This window comes from Calidris pugnax, unplaced genomic scaffold (genome assembly GCF_001431845.1).
Source record: "Calidris pugnax isolate Ruff unplaced genomic scaffold, ASM143184v1 scaffold95, whole genome shotgun sequence".
Classification (NCBI taxonomy): Eukaryota; Metazoa; Chordata; class Aves; order Charadriiformes; family Scolopacidae; genus Calidris; species Calidris pugnax.
In genome coordinates this window covers 1,215,319-1,235,364 of record NW_015090885.1, presented here as the reverse complement: position 1 = coordinate 1,235,364, position 20,046 = coordinate 1,215,319, and the positions used below count along the sequence as shown (strand labels likewise).

Genomic DNA, 20,046 nt, shown 5'->3' with positions numbered 1-20,046 from the left:
AGCTAGCAGTGCCAGAGGACAAGAGCACCCCAGAGACTGTCAGTGCAATTTTGTGGTTCTAGTCTATGCAGAAACCATAATCTCATGCTGGAAAAGGGAAAATGAGAGTATGGCAACTCTATACTGAGATATATTTTGTTTATCTTTGCACCAGGAAGGAGGCTTACCTTTCAGTGTCCAACCAGTGAAATTCAAAAGATGAAGCGTTTCCATAACTAACAGAAATCAACACAAAAAGCACAGAATCAAGAAGGGGAAGCAATGGTGGCAAAAAAGAAAGATCTGGCATATGGGACAAAGAGAAGGAGATTCAAACAGTTTCTTTGTTTCCAAACCCTTGACTTCCTCCTAGACATCCTGAAACCTAACACATTCTTCCTCCTCCAAGGCTTACCCCGGCTGCCTCTCTGCAAGCAGTTAGAGGGAAGGGAGAAGTTGCCTTGTGGTATTTCCACCATATCCAGCCTTAAAGATAGAATTGAAAGACATGAGAGAAATTAATGGGGACCTGCAGAAGCTGCTATATTCCAGGCAAACCATGGCAACTCTCCAAATCCTCAGCAGGGAGTAGTATTAAAACAAAACCAAACCAAATCCTGGTATTTGATGTCTCAGTGTCACGAAGGACACAGAGAAACTCAGACTGGCTTCTCCAAGGGCCAAATGACCAGCCAGTATATAGGAGCACACTCAAAGCTCCGTAGGTTACCTCTATAACACCTCTGCCCCCTGCATGGCCCGACTCATAGTTGCAGTACTTTCAGGTACCTGGCTGTCACATTCACCAGCCAAAATAAAAGCTGTACCCTAAAATGAGGATGATTTGCCCACTGATTCTGAAAAAAAGTATCAGAAGATGAGAACACCACTTTCAGCTGCACTTGAAATCAGCTGGATTATAGTATGATCCTAATCTGCTCTCCTTTTACAATTAAACCAGTAGACTAAACCATAGTGGTAAGGTATATTATCTTTGTAAAAATTCACTTCCTTTTCAATTACATTTAATTTCTAGTTCATCTTTCCCTTATATTTATTCCACAAACAAGCCATTGTGTTATTAATGATTCAGAGTTCCCCAAATCCATATGTTTTATGGATTTTATGTCAAAGTGGACTCATAATAATTTAATGAGGAAAAAGAACAATATTTTACTGTACTCATATCTTACACTACCCAGCCAATAGGTCTGTAAGCAACTCTAAATCTTTCTGTAACAGCACCATGGAGATTATAAAAAAAGAAATAGGCATTGCCAGCTTCCTCTGCCCCCTACCCCTCAGAAGAATTGATCTTTTCCTGCAAGGTCTTCTTAAAGAGTTAGTATATTCATAGCAAATCATAAATTCCTCTCTGATGGTTACACACCTACATACAGGTGTAGAAAATCCTGTAATGGTTCATAACAAGCAGAAATCAGGCACATGATAAAACAGGGGTATCAGTCACTTTAGCAGTCAAGTGAATTTGATTCCACTCATTTTTCTAGAGACATCTAGTTTGCCGTATGCAGGCTCAGAGATTTAGCTATTCATGTATTAGAATGACATATTTAAAGTAGTGAATTTCACATTAGCAATGCAGATGGAGGAAAGAATGATCCTGGAAAATTAGAGGGTGGAAAGACTGGTGTTGGAGAGTAGCATAAGAGTTGAAAATCCTAGACAAAGCAGAGAAAAATGGTGTTAGAGAGGAGGCAGAATGGGAGCAGTAGAAAGACCTAAGTTAGAAAAAAAGAAGGAAAAACTGGGATAGAAAAGACTGGAAGATGGAGTACAGAATCTCAGGAAAAGCTAAAGTGACAAGATAAAGATTAGCAGATAATAGAAATATTAAAATGTTCAGATAGCCGCATTTTTTTGACACTAATTAATAAGAAATGTGTTATTGTGCACAAAGTTGATGCTGTTTCTTCAGAGAATTTACTGTGGACATTGTTACCTCACTCTTCCAGTTGTGCCAATCACTTGGTGGTAGATTAAGATACCGAAATGCCTGTTTATACTATTCAGTTTAAGCTCTATTATGCACATACAGGCACACGCACAGAAAAGTGCTTCAATGACTGCTTACAAGATAAGGAATTTGTATAGAGCAAAGAGTAACACTGCGGAGGGGTAGAGGAGGGATAAGGGGAAAATCTCTGAGAAAAAAAGGAGACATATTCAAGAGACATCAGTCTTGAAATTAGAAACTCATTAATTCTCAGCCGATTTTCAGTCTCTGTGGAGATTTACCGTATGTGACAGCTACTCAGCCTTGGAGTCTGAATAGAACTGTTTTCCAACTACTAGTCTAAATTATGACCGGAAAGCCTCATCATGTTCAGCAAAGTTTGATGAACTGGTTACCCTTTAACAGCGACATTTTGTGCAATAAATTGCAACTGGCCTGCTATTTTTCTCATATCACTGCTGACAGATGAGCACGATTATCATCCTAGATTCACCTTGCCTATGTTCATTTGGACAACAAAGATAGCAACTGAACTGAAAGAAAATTCCAGGAAAAGTAATTGAAGACAAATTAAAAATTTGAATAGATTTTCCTGGAAATTTGCCCACTAAACATATTGTTTACATATCCGCCTCCATCCAGAAGTTTGAAAGCATATCCCAGGATGCCTACTGTTAATGTTTTAGCCCTACCCTGGCCAGGCTTCTCACAAAGCTCCCGGATGCTCTAGGCCAAGACCAATTTGTCAATGCCAGGTTGTATGATGATTTATGACTAGCCAAGTGAGGATGCCGGCTACATTCTGTCTTTCCCTAACTAGCTTTGTTGAAATGAAGCCATTCCAAATCACTAGCTGGCTACACGGATGTGGGCTCAGAGAAGCTGAAGTTGTTTTTTGAATTTACAGAGGTAATCAGGATCAATAACTTTTGCAGTTGAAGGAAAATTTTTGTAAGAAAATATGTGAAACTTTTCAAAGCTGCATCACACTTTAGTCAATATGTCACAGGGGGTGCTAGGCTTGCCTAGAAGATGTAAAAAATCTTCTCAAATTTGAAATTCTATTTGGCCACCTTTTTTCATGTCACACAAGGTACCGAAGTAAAGAACATCTGAACATATACCCAAGATACCCCTGTAAAAGTGGCAACAGCTATACTGATGTGTAATAGGATCAGGTTCTGTCTAGAAGTGAAATAATACCTCTATCAAACTGTTTCACTGAAGGAAACTTTAATTCGTTTTTCTGAATAAGAAATGTCTTTCTGGAGAGCTGTGAAGATTGACAAAAGTTCTATAAAGAGAAAAAGGAAATATAGATTCTTTTAGCAACCTTGCCAATTGTTTTTGTTGGGTGTTTTTTTTCCCGATGCAGCCATCCAGGAGTGCTTTATCAGCACAGTTATGCTGCTAATTGGCTACACCTCAAGTAAGATGAACTTGCAGGAGTGAGTAGGAGGCAAAGAAAAGAAGAACAGAGACAAAAAAAATATGTTATTAGCATTTCCTCAATATCACAGAATCCACTAGCAGGTCGAAGTTGCAATAATTTCATTTCAGAATAATCAAATCGATGCTGAAGAATGATGAAACAACAGCTACCATGGCTGCTTCAGGTGTTACGATACAATTATAGCACAATAGCCTTATTATTCACTGTAGTTCTTCCTAGCATGTCTTGACCACCTGTGACAAGTGCTTCTGAATCTCCGCACAGTCAAAACCTCAAATTAAATCTGACAAACACAGAAAGTGTTTTCAGCTAACTTGTCTTCCCTTTGCAGTTGCTCATTATGGAGTGACCTACTCTTTTTGTGTCCTACATGACTCACATCCCTGTAGATTGTGTTTATTGAAAGCTGATAGTTACAAGCACTGACATTTGCCAGGTTTTATATACCAGGGAATTAAAATAAGAAGAATCTGACAAACAAAGACATTGTAAATAAGATGAGAGACCCTTACTAAACCTGTGCACTGTAAGAATGCAGAAGAAAATTAAGTTACTGCACTTTCAGAGGCTCTTTGTGGTGTTCAATTCCCTTTGTATGAGTGCTATTAGAAGTGCAAGCACATAACTGCAGATATAATGTCAAAGTCATTCACATTATAACAAGGTTTCAGTTGCTCCATAATGAAGACTTCATCAGAGAGTGAAAATTATTGGCTCCCCTGTTGATGACTTTTACAAAAATCTTAAAAGTAGAAAGATTGCCAGCTGGATTAATCTTCCTGTGCACAGTCATTTATGAAGCTTTGAAATTTTAACCATTGGCAACAAAGCTATAATTGAAAAAACTCCAAGAATATCAGTTCAATGACAAACAATGGTCTGCTAAATAGAGACATGCTGTCCTGACAGCTCTGCTTCAGCTATATGATATGATATGTGCCAGCAAAAGCAGAGAAGACATTTTGTAGCGTCATAAAACTGCTTCCAAAAATGAGCACCCTGCAGCTATTAGAAACTACGTGAGAATCACCAAATGTCAGCCTCGTGCTCAACAACATTCAATGTAATAAATGGATTTAAGAAAGTGAAGAGCGTAAGATGCTTCAGAACACCCTTAAGACTACAATGATAATAGTGAGATCTTGAGAAAAAAAAAGAAGCAACTATTCACCACAGGAAAAAAAAAAAAAAAAAGGGGAGAGAATTTTGTGTCCCGTTTTTGTTCCCTGGGACCAATTAAGATCATTCTGTCATTATAATTGTCAGCCCTAGGAACAGTATACGAATGGTAATCAATTTACTGACACATCCTAATATTGATGGTCAAAGGCCTGCACTGTTAACTGCCCCACATTGTTCTGGCAATGATAAAAGTGAGATCTTAAAAAAAAAAAAAAAAGAAACTATTCCCCAAGGAAAAAAAAAAAAAAAAAGAGGGAGAGAATTTTGTGTCCCGTTTTTGTTCCCTGGGACCAATTAAGATCATTCTGTCATTATAATTGTCAGCCCTAGGAACAGTATACGAATGGTAATCAATTTACTGACACATCCTAATATTGATGGTCAAAGGCCTGCACTGTTAACTGCCCCACATTGTTCTGGCAGTTAATGTTGTTTTCTTCTGAAATTTCCTTTTCTAAGACAGCTATTTACATTTATCCAAATCTAAAGTAAAAAATGGACAGTGGGCAAAAGGAGTATCTCTGTATCCACCATGTGCTAGGGAACTGGCTGGAAAAAAATCAGAATAATTCTTTTTTGTTCTGAAAAGTGTTATTGAAATACTGTATGACTTCTTATTCTTCCCTCCCTTTCCATTTCTTCTCCTTGCCCTCGATTCCCACAGCTGCTCCAGCTCTGAGTGTAACAGTTGAGGCGAGAGGTGTCAGGTACGTCAACAGGCACAAAGTCATCCCTGCACCAAACATTTCCTGGTAATGCCAAACAGAGCCCAAAGAAGAGGAAACCTCAAGAGTTCACTAAAAGACACTGAGTTTACCAGGCTTTTGCTAACATTTTTTTTCACAACAGTGCAGCAACTGCTAGAAAGGCATGTAAGACTTACTTGTCCCACAGAAGTCCATATGTTGGTCCAAGCAGGAGTTTCTGATCAGAGAAATTTAGTTTCAGAGTGAAGTTTCTTCACCCAGACAGCTCTACTGGGAATATTACAAAATGCTGTTCTCTGTGATCCAATTAATTTTTAAAAAAAGTAGCTGCACAAGTACTGAAAGGTTTTACCCTCAGCTAAAGTACATGAGTACTTACCAGATCTCAGAGGTCTAGTACTTTTACCATTAATTTCTAATTAACTGACATCAGTTTCTATGAAAATCATGCCTCCTAAACCCCGCAGTGAAACCAGAACTGTAACATAACAGCAATCAAAAGCTGAAATTAGTATCTATTCTCTTTCATAGGCCTGCACAAGGCAGTAAAGAATATGAAAATATGGGAAGGGTTCTTCTTTGAATATTCTCAGTTAGCAATAGCTGCCTGTAAAAACACCTGGTATTTGGGTAACTCCCAAAAGATCCAAAAGCACATATGGACTATGATAGAAGGAAGTTCAAAGCCCCATGCTTGGATACAGGTTTTTACATACACAAATATTCATACACAGAAAATGAGAACGTGTTTGAATATTCCATGGCTGTAAGGTACACAGCATAGAAAGGCAGTCTTTTTACAGGAAAAAAACATGCTACTACACTGCAGAGATTACCCTGTAAACTCTAATACTTGATTTAAAAAACAGGCTAAAGCCTTACCACGGCTTTCACCAGACCCAAGATTTACTCTCAGGTTGTCACTATTTACTTACTATTTCAGATGCTTGAAAGTATATTCCTTGGCTGCTATTAATACATGCACATTGAGTCAGAGAATCACACATGGCACAGTAGACACGGGGTTGCAACACTCAGCCTTGATCCTTCTGCAACTGTGATCATTCACCCTGCGTTTCCCAGGCTCGGCGTACAGGGCTGAAACACTCACATCGAGACTCATCAATGGCTCTCCCTTACTTACAAATGCTCTAAAGGCTCCCAATGACCTAGTTTAAACTTAAACCTCACACCCCACATAGACACATCACACACACATGTATACAGGTTCACTTTTATGTTTGAGCTAAGACAGCTTTCTGGGTAAAGAAGGACAAAAATAGAAATACCTCATTATATGCCTAACAACAAGGTAGAAAATATGTAGATGAAGCATATGCCTGATGGGGAAAAGGAAGAGCAGGAAGACGGGGGTGGGTAGCTTGAAGCTACTTTGAAGCCTGTGACACCAGAGTAAATGCAAAAGGTTTGTTTATCTGTAGCTGCATTTCACTGGGGGATTTAGGGGATGGGAAAGGAATAGCAGAGAGAAATTTAAATACAAACTGGATCGGGTGCCTGTCATTTTAAGATCGGGAGGGGGAAGATGGGTCTGCAGTAGCTCAGGAGAAGAAAGTGTTTCAGGCAATTGGTGATTAATTGTGCTCTGCTATGCCACATCTCTTTCTATTAAACCTTAGATAGCCAAATCTGTTTCCTAATTGTTTTTGTGTTTCTCAGTCTTCCTTTTGTCTTGCATAGGAGTAGGCAATTTCTGTGCCATCAATATCTCATTAAGGGGCCTGGGATGTGATATGCCTTGTTTTGTTTTTAATTTTGCTTTCCAGGCTTTTTGCTACATTTTATGACATAGCATTTTTTTGTTTGCTTGTTGCAGTCCATTTATTCTCTGGCATTCCCTTTCTCCAGGTTATAGCTTTATTTGTTTCCTTGCCTGTTGGCACTCGAGGTGTATGTAAATTAGTGTTTTATGCTTCACCATCACTACCTATTGCTCTTCATTTCCCCTAACGACATTCTCACCTGAATGCTACTGCCTGCTCAGGTTGCCCATGTGTAGAAAACAACTTCAACTCATCTGTGAGGTCTTTCTTTTCTTTTTTTTTTTTTCCCCTCTCTTTCCTATTGCGGTTTCCCTTAGACTTGCATTCATGAAGTAAGGAATACAGCACGCTTTCTGCCTCAGGCAAAATCCTGCTGCCACTAGTGCAAGTAGCAGCTTAGAGGAAAAAGGAAGGGCATTCACACAAATAGCTAATCAAAGGGTTTTTAATGATACTCATTAGGAAAGAAATTCATTAACAAGCCAGCACAAGAACATTCCCTGAAGGGAGGGTGATGTTATTGGTCACATCAAAGTTCCCACCTGACTAACACCTTTATTGCTGTTCATAGTAAGGCCAAGTTAGCAGCAAAATTAGTCGCATTCAGTTCCTGATAAGCAAAAAGTCAGCAAAGCATGGTCATTGAAACTGGATCAATTCTGTTTTACTAATAAGAATGGCTTTTCAGCTTTTCACAGGGATATGTAGTTGAGCCCCCCCACTGATGCTTTTGAATTCGTACAATTTCACATTTCTTACCCTTCATTCTCTGCCCTCCCCTCCCGCCTTGCTACTTTTATGTTGACACCACTGGCTCTGTCCGAATTGGTGGCCATGGCAGCGGTGCACCCATGGCATTGCAAACCTCACATGGACGGATGGATGCCAGTGCCCCTTTTGGAGCAGAGGTCTGCAGAAGGCAACCTCATGGCAAGGTGCAGCGAGGAGCCATGCTACACTGTGGGCAGATCATTGTCCACCCGGACAAAGCACCAATCCAGGTACCCCAGAGCTTACACCTACTGCTCAGGGTAGACACAGCCTCCGAGCATCACAGACATTTCCAACTTGCAGGCACGTAACCGCCCTTTTTTTATGCTCACACCATTACTTACCTATAAAAGAGACTCTCTATTTTTCTGCCAACTCATTCCTAGAGATTAGTATTGGTATCCTGGGATGCTCAGTTGCTCTGTAAAAATTAGGTTTTTAAATAGACTGAACCAGAAATCTCACTTTTATTGCACTGCCCTGATACAGCGGAGCTCAGTTATTAGAACAAATTGGAGCAAGCCACCTCCCGGTTGTTATACTCACATAATTGCTACAGGCTGATACACGAAACCATGCTTCACTCTTGTGCTTAGAGGCGAGATCTCCATTTTGCAAGGACAGAGCAAGTTCTATTATGCGTTTTACTGCCAAAGGAGGTCAATTAAGTTTAATTGGTTCTAATTAGCACTTGCTCAAGCTGTTATGTTCTTTACCTGCATCCGAGTGGCTCTCCAAGTGCTGCACAATGGATTCCTGCTTTTGAACACAAACGAGAATTACTAATAGCATCCTTGAAAGCAAAAGATGCACTGATCAGCATAAATGGGAAACAAATATCAGCACAAATAGTAGCAGGCCTTTTTAGAGAAAAACCACAAACATTTCATCCCCATCTGGCTTTGATCAATTGAACTGAATGCAACTGTGCCCCTTGTTGTTGAAAGTTACGACACAGAAAGTACACAAATGTAATTATTCTCTACCATAACTTCTTTACAGCTGAAAGATAAGTACTGGAGAAGAGGAGTGGGGCGGTGAGGCGGGGAGAGTAGAGCAGCTCTGAAAAAATAAATAGATAATTTCATTTGTAGGTAAGACAAAATACTAAGAAAAGGAAAAAAAAAATCCCCAAGCATGTCCACCTGAAATGCTTTATCTCTAGGAATTTTGAGGACTGTTTTAAAAGGTTTGTACTTAAATGACAGGTTTGGGGGTTTGGTGGGTTGTTGGTTTTTGGTTGTTTGGGTTTTTTTATTTGTTTGTTGGGTGTATTTTTTTTTTTTCATTTTGCTGCAGAGACAGGAATAACTTCACTTGCTTAAATGTCAGTGTAAGCAATTTCAGTCCTCAGGCCGTGGTGAGAAACTGCCATCAAACTCAGGATGGTCTAAGACAGAAAATGAGAAGTCACATGCCAGAGAAGACACTGCAATGCTGAGGTGCACTATAGGAACTTATTTCCTGCTGGGATGTTCCCGGATGTAGCTACACAGTTAAATAAAGGCAGGCTAGAGAGTTCTAGCCTGGTTCTCACACTGACACTTGAGCTCAGAGCTAGCTCTCCCCAGATTTCCAGTCCACATCCACAGCATGTAGGCATTGCCCTACATCTCCTCTGGGTGCCATGAGGTGTCTCTAAGTTGTACCTGCTATTTTGGGTGGAGGAGCAGTTGGTAGGGCAAGAGGTCGGTCTGAAACAGAAGCAAAAAACGACCTAGAAACAGTACAGCAGATGTTTGGGACCACTGCTCTACTGTATTCCTCAGTCTCCTCTTAACTAACAGGGCATATATCCAGGCACTCATTGCATGCAGAGCATTACATGTCCCCCAGCACCACCACACCTCTTCTCTTGCACCCTGCCATGCCAGGCATCCCACATCCAGGGAACAGCAGCAGAACCGAGTAGCCAGACCATAGCAGGATGGCATCGAGACAAGGACTGGGGAGGGCAGTTCCAAAACATGAGATGTGCCTGACTCAGTGGTCTCTGTGTGTACCACCACAATGCCTAACTCATCAGAGACCTTCCCTGCCTTGAAAAATTCCATCCTTTGTGACGTACCTTCCTCGACAAACGTGATGCCTGACAAGGTGTCTAGCAAGGGGATCTACTGAAACCCACTGAGCCTGAAGCCACATGTGCTTCCTATCTGGAGATTGCTGGGGTGCCAGCAGCCAAGGCTGGTGGCTTGGACACTCTGAACATACTCCAGTCCCACCAGGTTGGATTAATCACACATTAAAATAAAGTGCCAGATTTCATGTCCTGAGGATTTAGGCCTCCTATGGACTTTTGGTACTTTATTTTGGTGTGGAAACCAAAAGCAATGAAGCTTATATATATTATCAACATACTTCAGAATTACATGTGAAACTGTAGTGGGCTTGGCTGATTCTAAGGCAGTGTATGTGTTCTTTTGTTTTTTAGTATTGCTCTTTGCCATCTTTCCTGCTACTTGAATGTACCTCCTAAATGAATTGTCCATTGCCCACATGGTTTTCAAAAATAATTTATTTTTCGCTAATGTGTTCCAGATAGATGGAACACAAAACATGTGTCAAAAAATAAAAAAGAAATTAAAAAATCCTCCCCTATGCAAACAAGTTTCCCCCAATCTTTACAAAAGAAGGTATATTCTTTCCTTCTAGCTCCCCTGTTAAATTTCCACAAGGCTATTAATCATAAAAACCCAAACTGCATAAATTGTAGAAAAGCCAAAGGAGCTGCCCGTATCTTCATTTTTTTTAAAAAAAAAGTTCCTGCCAGAATGTTCCCTAACCCAATTACCTTTCCTCTGTCAGTTGTGAGGACTCTTTCTCAGCCTTAGTATATACCTTTTCTCCTGGCTGGCAATGTATGGGCTGAGACAAGCATAAACCAGCATATCGTTATTTCAAATAGTCATTTCTACCTTTTGCACTGGTGCATAGTTAAACCAATATACTTAAACCACTCCATGCTCCTTTTCTTTTGTACTTTTCTGAAGGAACGGTGTTTCTCTTGTATTTCAGGTGACAACCAAAAGTTATTCAAACAATTTACTGACTTGGATAAGGACTTGAGAAATAATAACTAATAAAAAAGAAATGTCTGTTGTTTGCATCACTGATATGGCTGCCCGTACAGCAATACACCACTGAAGTACATGTAACAATTTATTATTTGGTCCTTCAGCCCTCCTGCATTTAAAATTGAGCATATAGTCAATTCAAGGATTGAGGAAAATTTACCTAGCATCTATCTACACATTCTGGGGATATTCTGTACTGGATTGGCAGTATCTCCACCAGTATAAAACCCCAAGTCCAAGGGTTCAGACCCACTGAATGCAGGTTTTACAGGTCCACTACTTTATGGGCTTTAAGTAAAGTAAGCTGTGCACTTGCAGTCCTTAGTGTACAGTGAGATAGTATATCTACAAGCAGAGGATGTATCACTAGAATAGCTGTATCAGCGTAATTACATTGGTACAACTATTCCCAATATAAACAGGACCTTACACAGAAATTCCTAAGACAGGTAATGTTTACCACTGGCCTATTTAGCTCTTAGCATAGTTCAAAAATCTTTGTATAAAATGTTCCTTGTTACCTGTAAGTGGACAGTGATGATTATAGCTCAGTCTATGTTATTATTGCCTGATTTTCCCAGTTTGGGTTTTCACATATTGACTCCTTACTCAAGGTCTTTTAACATAGATTTGAAAGGTGAATATGTTTTATTTTTTCCCCAGTAAATATACAATACACACTTCAACAGTACTATTAACCAACTTTTTATGCCAATTAAACTTTGCTGCACTAACAATACCAATGAAACACATTAAGAGGTCATACTTTTTCGTGAACAAACTGTAGCCAATAAACAGTTTTTTAAAAAAACAAATTAAAAAACAATTCTAAGTGCTGCCACAACATCCCTTTTCTTTAAACACAGTATTCACAATAAATGTTTTCAATTTTTTTTAAAAAAAAGAAGAATACTTCTTTTAAAATAGTAAATTAAATGGCATTTTAAAAAATATGTACTGTGGTTCATTGGAAGTACACTGTATAGAAAAGAGAGAGAGAAAAAAAAAAAGAAGAGACATCACCTGTAAGATAATGGAGACACTTTGCGATACACAACAACATCTTATGTAATATTGTAAGCAAATTATTAATGAACAAAAATGTACAGAAGCAGATGGACAAGTTAGTGAATATTATGGTACTGCACAGCTTTAATACTGACACACATTTACTTTCCAGTGGAAGAGATAAAACACGTATTTGAAAGTAATTAGGATGGCTTTAACAACGTCTAATGATACTGAATTTTGACTAGAATATAGTGGGTAAGGTGTTCCACCAAAGCTCAGCACAAGCTTTTGAATTAAAAGGAAAAAAAAAAATCTATGGTGACTGAGTTAAACATTTTCCAGAAAATTAAATTTGAACTGTACTCTGAATAGTCTTCTCTTCATATGATAATACCAAACTAAAAAACATATATATGTAAATATGATGTCTTCTTTATCTTGCTTGAACATTTTTGCACATTTTTAAGTAATGGTTTTAACTATAATAGTTTAACAAGCAGGAAAATTACATATATTCATTGGTCACATATATAAATAAATGCATACATTTTTTTCTCAACTTTTTTGGTTTGTAACCCGCTAAATAACAGTCTTGACCTTAAGGAAGTTAACTAGCATTTTTTTTTTAATATTCAATAGTGCTGAGTTATAGTTGATGGCTGTAGTGTTTTATCTTATCATGGAACAAGTTAATGAAATGAAAAGCAACACATATTTAGCGCTGTAATTTTCTTTTCTAAAATTCTGCCATTACTAAAAGTGTTCTTAATACTGGTGAGCTCCAAGGCAATATATAAAACAACATAGACTGGTTATACGAAAAGGGTATTCAAATGGAAACATGTTCGTGGTCAGATAACTAACAGAAATAAGCTGTAGGATGCAATATTTAAATTAAGCATCAAATGAGTGGGCTATCCACATACAATATTCTAAGAAAAGTCTGACAATTTACTCATTGAGATTTGAGAGGTACAGAAGATTTGGACAAAGTCATGAAAACTAATGAAGAGACAGGATGCTGTCATTAATGTCCACTTACAGAGTTTGGTTTATTCAAAAAGTGTATAAACATGCGTTATTTCCTCATCGTAGTAGGGTTTGAAGTCACTCACTAGAACACAGGTGAAAGATTTTCTTTGCTTATATCCAACTTTTTGGATATATTGTATTGCCAGAAATGTACTTAATGCAAGTTGAAAATAATTTGACAGTTCCTTTCCTTCCAAACACTAAACATTTTACTAAAAATTTAGTGGATCCAGCTTCAGCTCTTGCAGACTTCAGGTAACACAACACAAAGGTTTGTTTAGACTGCATCAAAACAATTAATGTCATGAATTTCAGTGGTGCAGCTCTATCCTCTATTGAACTGTACATGTATTGGAAAGATGAAATAATATACCCTGACATTTAAATTTTTTGGAAGCAGCCTGAATATGTCTTAATAATAGATTGCATCCTTAACTACTTACTAAGTATTCCTTGAGTTTATATTGTTTGTTTCTCCTGGGAAATCTCTGCCTTATATTTTGGATTGGAGAAATTAATGGTAATAATTCTTTTAAAACTGCAATATAAAAACAGCTTTAGTGAAACACCTTAAGTTCTTTTGTTTCTAGCAAGATTTGTTTTTCTTCCCTTTCACTTAGTGGCATGGGATGGCTAAAAACAGATACTAAGGGCATCGTTCTAGTGAAAGGGTCTAGGCCATCTCATGCTCTCTTTAATTTTCATATTCACTCTTTAATCTCATACTTCCAGCTTCTGACCCCTTCTTAAATAGGAAGAGCAACTATGTTGCTTGGTTTTAAAAGATTTAAGTCTGTCTCTAATGTCTTCACTGACAGCAGTTTTGCTTGTCACTTTCTCATTTCTACACCCCAATGGAAAACCACCTAACATACTCCTTTACATCCAGCATTATCCAAAGTAGCTTACAGTACGTAAACCTTCTTCACACATTCAGTCTCTTTTTTTCTTCATGTCATGAGGAGTAGAGTTTTGTGCTTATCACCAAATAAAATTGCAGTGCAAACTTTAAACATAAAAGTTACACAATTAAAAGTTAATATATGGCACCACAGCCTATTAATTCACATATAGTACAACAGACCAATAAAAACGGACATGAATATGAACATAGCTAAAAAGAAGGTGAGCTTGCATAGCAATGCAATGAAAGAAATTATATACAGAAGGAAATCCTTTTCATCCTGGAGGGTGATTTTTTTTTTCTTTCTTTTCTATATACTCCTGACAAGGAATAGTTTAAGGTGGATGGTGTATTAAAGAGAAGAACACAAGTAAAGTATCTGTGGGATATGTGTGGCTGTGTGTCTTTACATTGCATTTACAGTTCTTTTAATAGTACATAAATAAAGAAAATGTTCATTGCACTGTTTAGTGTCATCACTTCCATGAGTTCAGACCTGATGGTCCATCAGAGCAGCTTGCAATGTGTCTTCTCAACTACTCTATAAAGAGAAACAAAGAGAGAGAAAGAGATTGTAATAAGGAGAAGAAACAACAAACAAAGCCTATGGCAATATTACTGCAACACAGGATGAATATTCAACGGGTTGGGAGAAGAGAGTTAATTGCTTCTAAGCTGAAAAGTGATGGATGCTAAAATTCAGCACTTACCAACACCATATCTGAGAGTGCACATTTCAGGCTTTGTGGATCACCATTAGTTCTCTTACAAGCTATTGGGCAGTAACTGTTGGGAGGTATTGAGGGTTTCACTGCAGCAAATAGGAGGCGGACGTGCCAACAGCTACATTGCTTTTACTAGTAAACATACCAGTATGCCTGAACTAGCTGTGATGTTGATGTACTACTTCAATCAACAGAGTCAAAAATTAGTACTACCATCTAGTAGCATCTAGTACTACCATCACATACACAGCATTAATATGGTTTTCTACAAGATTTAACAGATATTGAGTGATAGTAGAAAAATAATTCCCCTGGCCTGGAAAGCTGATGAAAGAGCTGGGATATACAACTGAAAAACTGGGCTACATAATCAAAAAAAGAGGACCTCCATCTAAAGTCAAAAAGAACAATACTGCTCACCAAGCACCCAAAAATTAAGGAGAAGGCATCAGAAGCTTGCCACTATGCCCAAAAAATTCAGCACCCTTCTCATTCACTCCTCTGAGAAAAACTACCAATGGCCTTTCCAAGAGAAGCACACCACACTTTGTCAAGAAAATTCTAAATTACTAGAATTTATTTTCAATTTACCCTTTGTTCCACTAGCATTACACACTGAAAGATGTACTATGTAGATAACGTTGGTATGGTTTACACGGATTTGAACTGGTCCAAACCAAAGAACGGAAGAATTTCATTTGTTTGTCATCACAGGCAAAACACCTCAGAAGGCAAAAAGATCTGGGTAAAATTTAATCTAATTATCACACTAAACTTCCTCCTCTCCTCACAATGGATTTATAAATTTTCTCATTTTTTCTATTTGAGATTTTGAACTGTAGCTAGAGATAAACTTACATAATTCACCAGTAAACTGTCCTTGACTGTTTGATCCCACATAGCCTACATCGAGAAGGTCACTGGCATTGCGTTGGTGACCTCCTCGCAAGACTTCACCTTTTCTAGGTCCGGTCGATCCTTTAGAAGAAGCTGTTCCTGAAGAGCTGTGGCCACCAGGGGATGGGAAGTTGGGTTTACTATATGGTACGAGTGCCTCTTCTACAAAAGCAAAACAAAACAAAACTGAATAAATACCAAATAAATTCCTATACCTAGAAATAAACAAATTATTCTTACACAGACATCATATTCATTCCTGCCCTCAGATATCTGTCTTTTGTCTTGCTTTATAGCATGGCAGTATTGCCTAAGAAAATACACAACTCAGTGTTGTATTCCAGAGACAAAGAAACCAACATGAATTTAGTCTTGCTTTCATGTAAACTCATAAGTTAGTTTGTATTAATTATAAAAAGTATAGACTCATTATGAATAGATCATGAATCATACATACGTTAATAAAAATAGATGCACATACAATTTCCAAAGCAATGCAGCTATGATTAGATTTTTGCTGCAAGCCTACATGAATGTGCTTTTTCCTTTTCTTTAGTTTAAATTATGGCAACGTTACCTCAATCAATTTAGATAAAGAACTACAATATCAGTTAATTTAATTAGCTTCCAGCAGGTCAGTAATTTCTAACAATGCAAAGTACACTGAAGATTTTTTTTACTGGTTATGAATTACATTAGAAAATATTATATTATACATAATATTAGTAGTTGTAATATTTGGGGTGAGCAAATCTTCCTGCAGCTTGTTTCATGTTTCATTATGAGCAAAAGGCTTACTTTTGCTCACTTGGCCTCTTCCTTTGTGAAGACCTGTACTAACGAACTGCTTGCTAGAGCAGGATTAATACCCAATAAACCTTAGGACTGCATGTCTTCATGTAGCATGAAGCAAAACAAGACATCACATCTGATTAGAGTTTTCAGGAGATATTGTTGTAATAATCCTAGCCTCAGAAGCAAATCAGCAGCACTGATTTAACGCTGAAATAGAAGCACTATTTTATTTCTTTGCTGTGTGTGATCCAATTTTTCTGTCTTAGAAGCTGAAGAAAGAGATATTGCTAAATATAGTTTGATTCAAGAAGGAATATGAGTATGTTCGCTTAACCTTAAACACAGGAACTGCCCCTTCTGAAATCAGTGGGATATCTCCTGCTTGAATCTTTTTTAAAAGTGAATCTGAGCTGAAAGGTTTTTTATTTATTTTGCTTTTCCCATTGTCTTCACTCTTAAACAATTTGATGAGGGGAAACAGACTTTCTTTGGCAGAGGGCAGGAACACAGAAGGAAAAGCAGGTGGAGATGGTTGGAAAGAAAGAGAAGATAAAAATGCTTTTATTCACAATCTTGAAGCCTTTGCAAAGGCTGCAGCAGAGGCACAATTAACTCTGAAAAATGCTAAATGAGAACAAATTTGTGGAAGAAACCCAGGATTTCATTCTTTGTGCCTACTGCCACAAGTGAGTAGGACACGGGAATTCCCCATGTGATCTGCTATTGAACAGAACCCATTTGTAAGGTAAATCTGTTGCAGAAGAGAGCAGGCAGCTGACTTCTTTCTCTGCCAAAGTATCTCCCTCTGGTCCTGCCCAAGGGACCAGAATATTTGCGCTGCAGGACGTAAGGGCACTATCAGTGTTTTGTGCTATGACCATGTGCTGTCCTTGCTGAAATACAAAGAAATGCTCAAAAGACATTGTAAAATGGCATTTAACAGCCATAACCTCCTAAATTATGTTACCTGTTCTTTATATATCAAGCTTTAACAATAGAATCAGATGCAAACCTGGTTTCCAAAGGCTGGCTAAAATATGGAACAGCTTGCATTAAGGCAGCAATAAAGCAAGCAGCATAAATCAGTTTAGCAGAAAGCTGGATACATTTTTAAAGGATGGAAAGAAAAGTCACTAACATTGCAAAAGAGTTTGAAGATGACATATATGGTCAATTGATTTGTTTTTCTAGTTTGTGGACTCAGGATAAGGCCTCCTTTGGGTTCAATGAAATATTGAGAAAAAACGACCATGAATAAATATAAAGTGCATTATCATTATAGAGCATATGGTGTGTTAAATTATCTGTGGTGCCCTCAGAAATAAATGCAATCCATAAAATAAGCAATTGTGACATAAAATAAAGGCTAAGTTTTCCACAACATTCTAGCACATGAAAAGTAGTTGTCTCAAGTCCTTAGAACGGGCTCACATTTATTTATTTATCAACAGTGCCCCATGCCCCAGGCCTGCAAAGAATATGGGGAGGCTTGCTGATGCCTTTCTGTTTGAAATACTGGGTCTTTAATTTGAAGATATAATTCTAGCCCCTGTGTAAACAAGATATACGTGTGTAATGATGTTTCAATACCCCATAAGATAACCAAAATGCTTTTAATATTATCAAAACTATTGTAACTTGATCCAGCTCTACTTTCTTTAGAGGCATAGCTGAGAATGTCATATTTGATGTGCTGTAACTGTGGTTCTACAAGGAAGCCATTGGCAGGGACTCAGTGATCTTGTTTATACTGAAAGCAACCAGTGGAAACCCGGTTCCCAGAACTAGGTATTTTTATTCTATTCAACTTCAAACCAAAGGTCTTGCTTTTAAAATTTCTCTCACAGCTTGGTAATGTCTGAATGAAGCCCCCTAAACTGCAACATAGCTATTTTCTGGAAGCTGATAAATAATAATAACTTCTTTTGAAAACATATTGAAAACGGCACAGAATAGATTTTCAGACATCTTTGTCATTAATAAAGGAAAAGGGAAGAAGCACAATTAATATTATTAAATGCCCCAAATTTAGTAATATAAACAAGCACCACACACAAGAGTAGCCTTTTTTTAAATCTACTGGAGAAAGGACTAGAGAGCAAGAAAGCTGTCATGCAAGAAGCTGGGATGAGAAAACAGACAGACAGATATGAAGCTCTGGCCCACCTTGTGAACAACTTTATGAACCCCTCCACCAGGGTAAAAATCGTAATATGTCTTAGAGGAATACTTTGTCATGCATAAAGGATATGCAATTGCTCTGGTGATTCTGAATTTGACAAGAACAAGACACCTGTAATCACTCCAGCCCTAAATTCAATGCTCTTCTAAGGCACTGGAAGTGTCAAGATCAAGTAATTTTTATTTAAGGACAGATAAATGCAATTCCTGCAGGATGGGTATTTTAATACTCTATAACCTCTGTATCACATAATAACTGACAACTTCTATTTGTCCACTTATGAGGCAGAGGAAAAGGAGTTCTTGCTAACCAGGCAAGAGAAGCGTCCTTAATAATAATAATTTACAAAGAAATTAGTTGTGTAAAGTATATTTGGGCTATTTTCTATGTGTTTGTACATCTTGTACATGGTAATTAAAATTGCCAATTCACCAAGTGGCATGAGTTTCATGTACTATTTTTAAACTGCAACTTCACATATCATTTCACAACATGAACTAGCACTCACTTGCTTATGCAGCTGAAAGATTAGGGAGTTTAACAGTACCATTATTATAGTTTAAAATATGTATCGTACTTAATATATTTACATTTTAGCAATATTTCCTAGGTAGCAATATTTCCTAGGAGGACTTTATTCAGTATATCCTGACCCCCTGATAGGTTTGCTTGCATACTACTATTTTTTTCAGAATGTCATTGATACTAGTGTGCGAGACTGATGAGCATTAACAGTAGAATAAAATCAAGAAAAAGATGGATAACATGAATACCTCTAGTGTTACTGTGGGAGCTGCATACATATTTGAAGAAAATGTGTAGCCCTACAGAAAGCTCCATGTGCAATATAATATTTTTTTAAAAAATCTTCTTAATTGTCCTCTTGCATAACTCTAATCAGCACTGGGATAAACATGCGATTAGAGGGTTAAACAAAATACCTGAGGTAAAGGGACCTGAAACAGCTGCATTCACTTGAGGTCAGGCTGGGAGAAGGAATCTGTGAATATTGTAGAACTACACCACCAGCTCAGCATCACCTCCTGCACACATTTTTACAGACTTGAAATCCATTTAGGAGATAAAGGCAGCACTCAGCAATGAGCAGGCCCTGTATAAAGGTGAAAACCTGCGCTGTCATCTTGCTGGGCTTAAGAGATGAATGTTAGTTTGTCATATCCTTGAATAAAGAGAAGGCAATGTTTTAAATACAGCTGGAAGGAATGTCAGTAGCTCAGAAGGATCAGCCTTCTTGCAGACGTGCAAAAAGAACTGCTGCCAATTTAGAAGCAGGTTGGAAGAACTAGAAAACATGGCCCTATATATATATAAATAAATACATCTAACAGAAAATACTGTAAAAATCTGTTTCTCCTTCCCTGCCTGCCTGAAACCGCTCCTGTTTTTTCCACTGCTATGCTTGACAACGTTATTAATTGCCAGAACACTGTAAAGAATGCACCCAGTCAGGTGCTAATGAGATTTCATTGTTGCAGGAGGGAAAATAGTTGGATCACAAGCTCTCGTTTCACTTTGCCCTTCCTTATTTTCCAGCCTGAGCCCCATCAG

The 20,046-nt window shown here is 37.9% G+C and overlaps 1 protein-coding gene across 1 annotated transcript in view; it reads right to left on the bottom strand.

Annotated features, from left to right (window-relative positions):
• Positions 1-9,061: 9,061 nt before the first annotated feature.
• Positions 9,062-20,046, bottom strand: part of ROBO2 (roundabout guidance receptor 2) — a 936,606-nt gene continuing 925,621 nt past the window's right edge. The window contains exons 27-28 of the mRNA XM_014947324.1: positions 15,462-15,662; positions 9,062-14,419 (exon numbers count right to left, since the gene is read on the bottom strand). Of these exons, the coding sequence (XP_014802810.1) occupies positions 14,418-14,419; positions 15,462-15,662 (203 nt within the window). The 3' untranslated portion in view covers positions 9,062-14,417. The remainder of the gene's footprint in view (positions 14,420-15,461; positions 15,663-20,046) is intronic.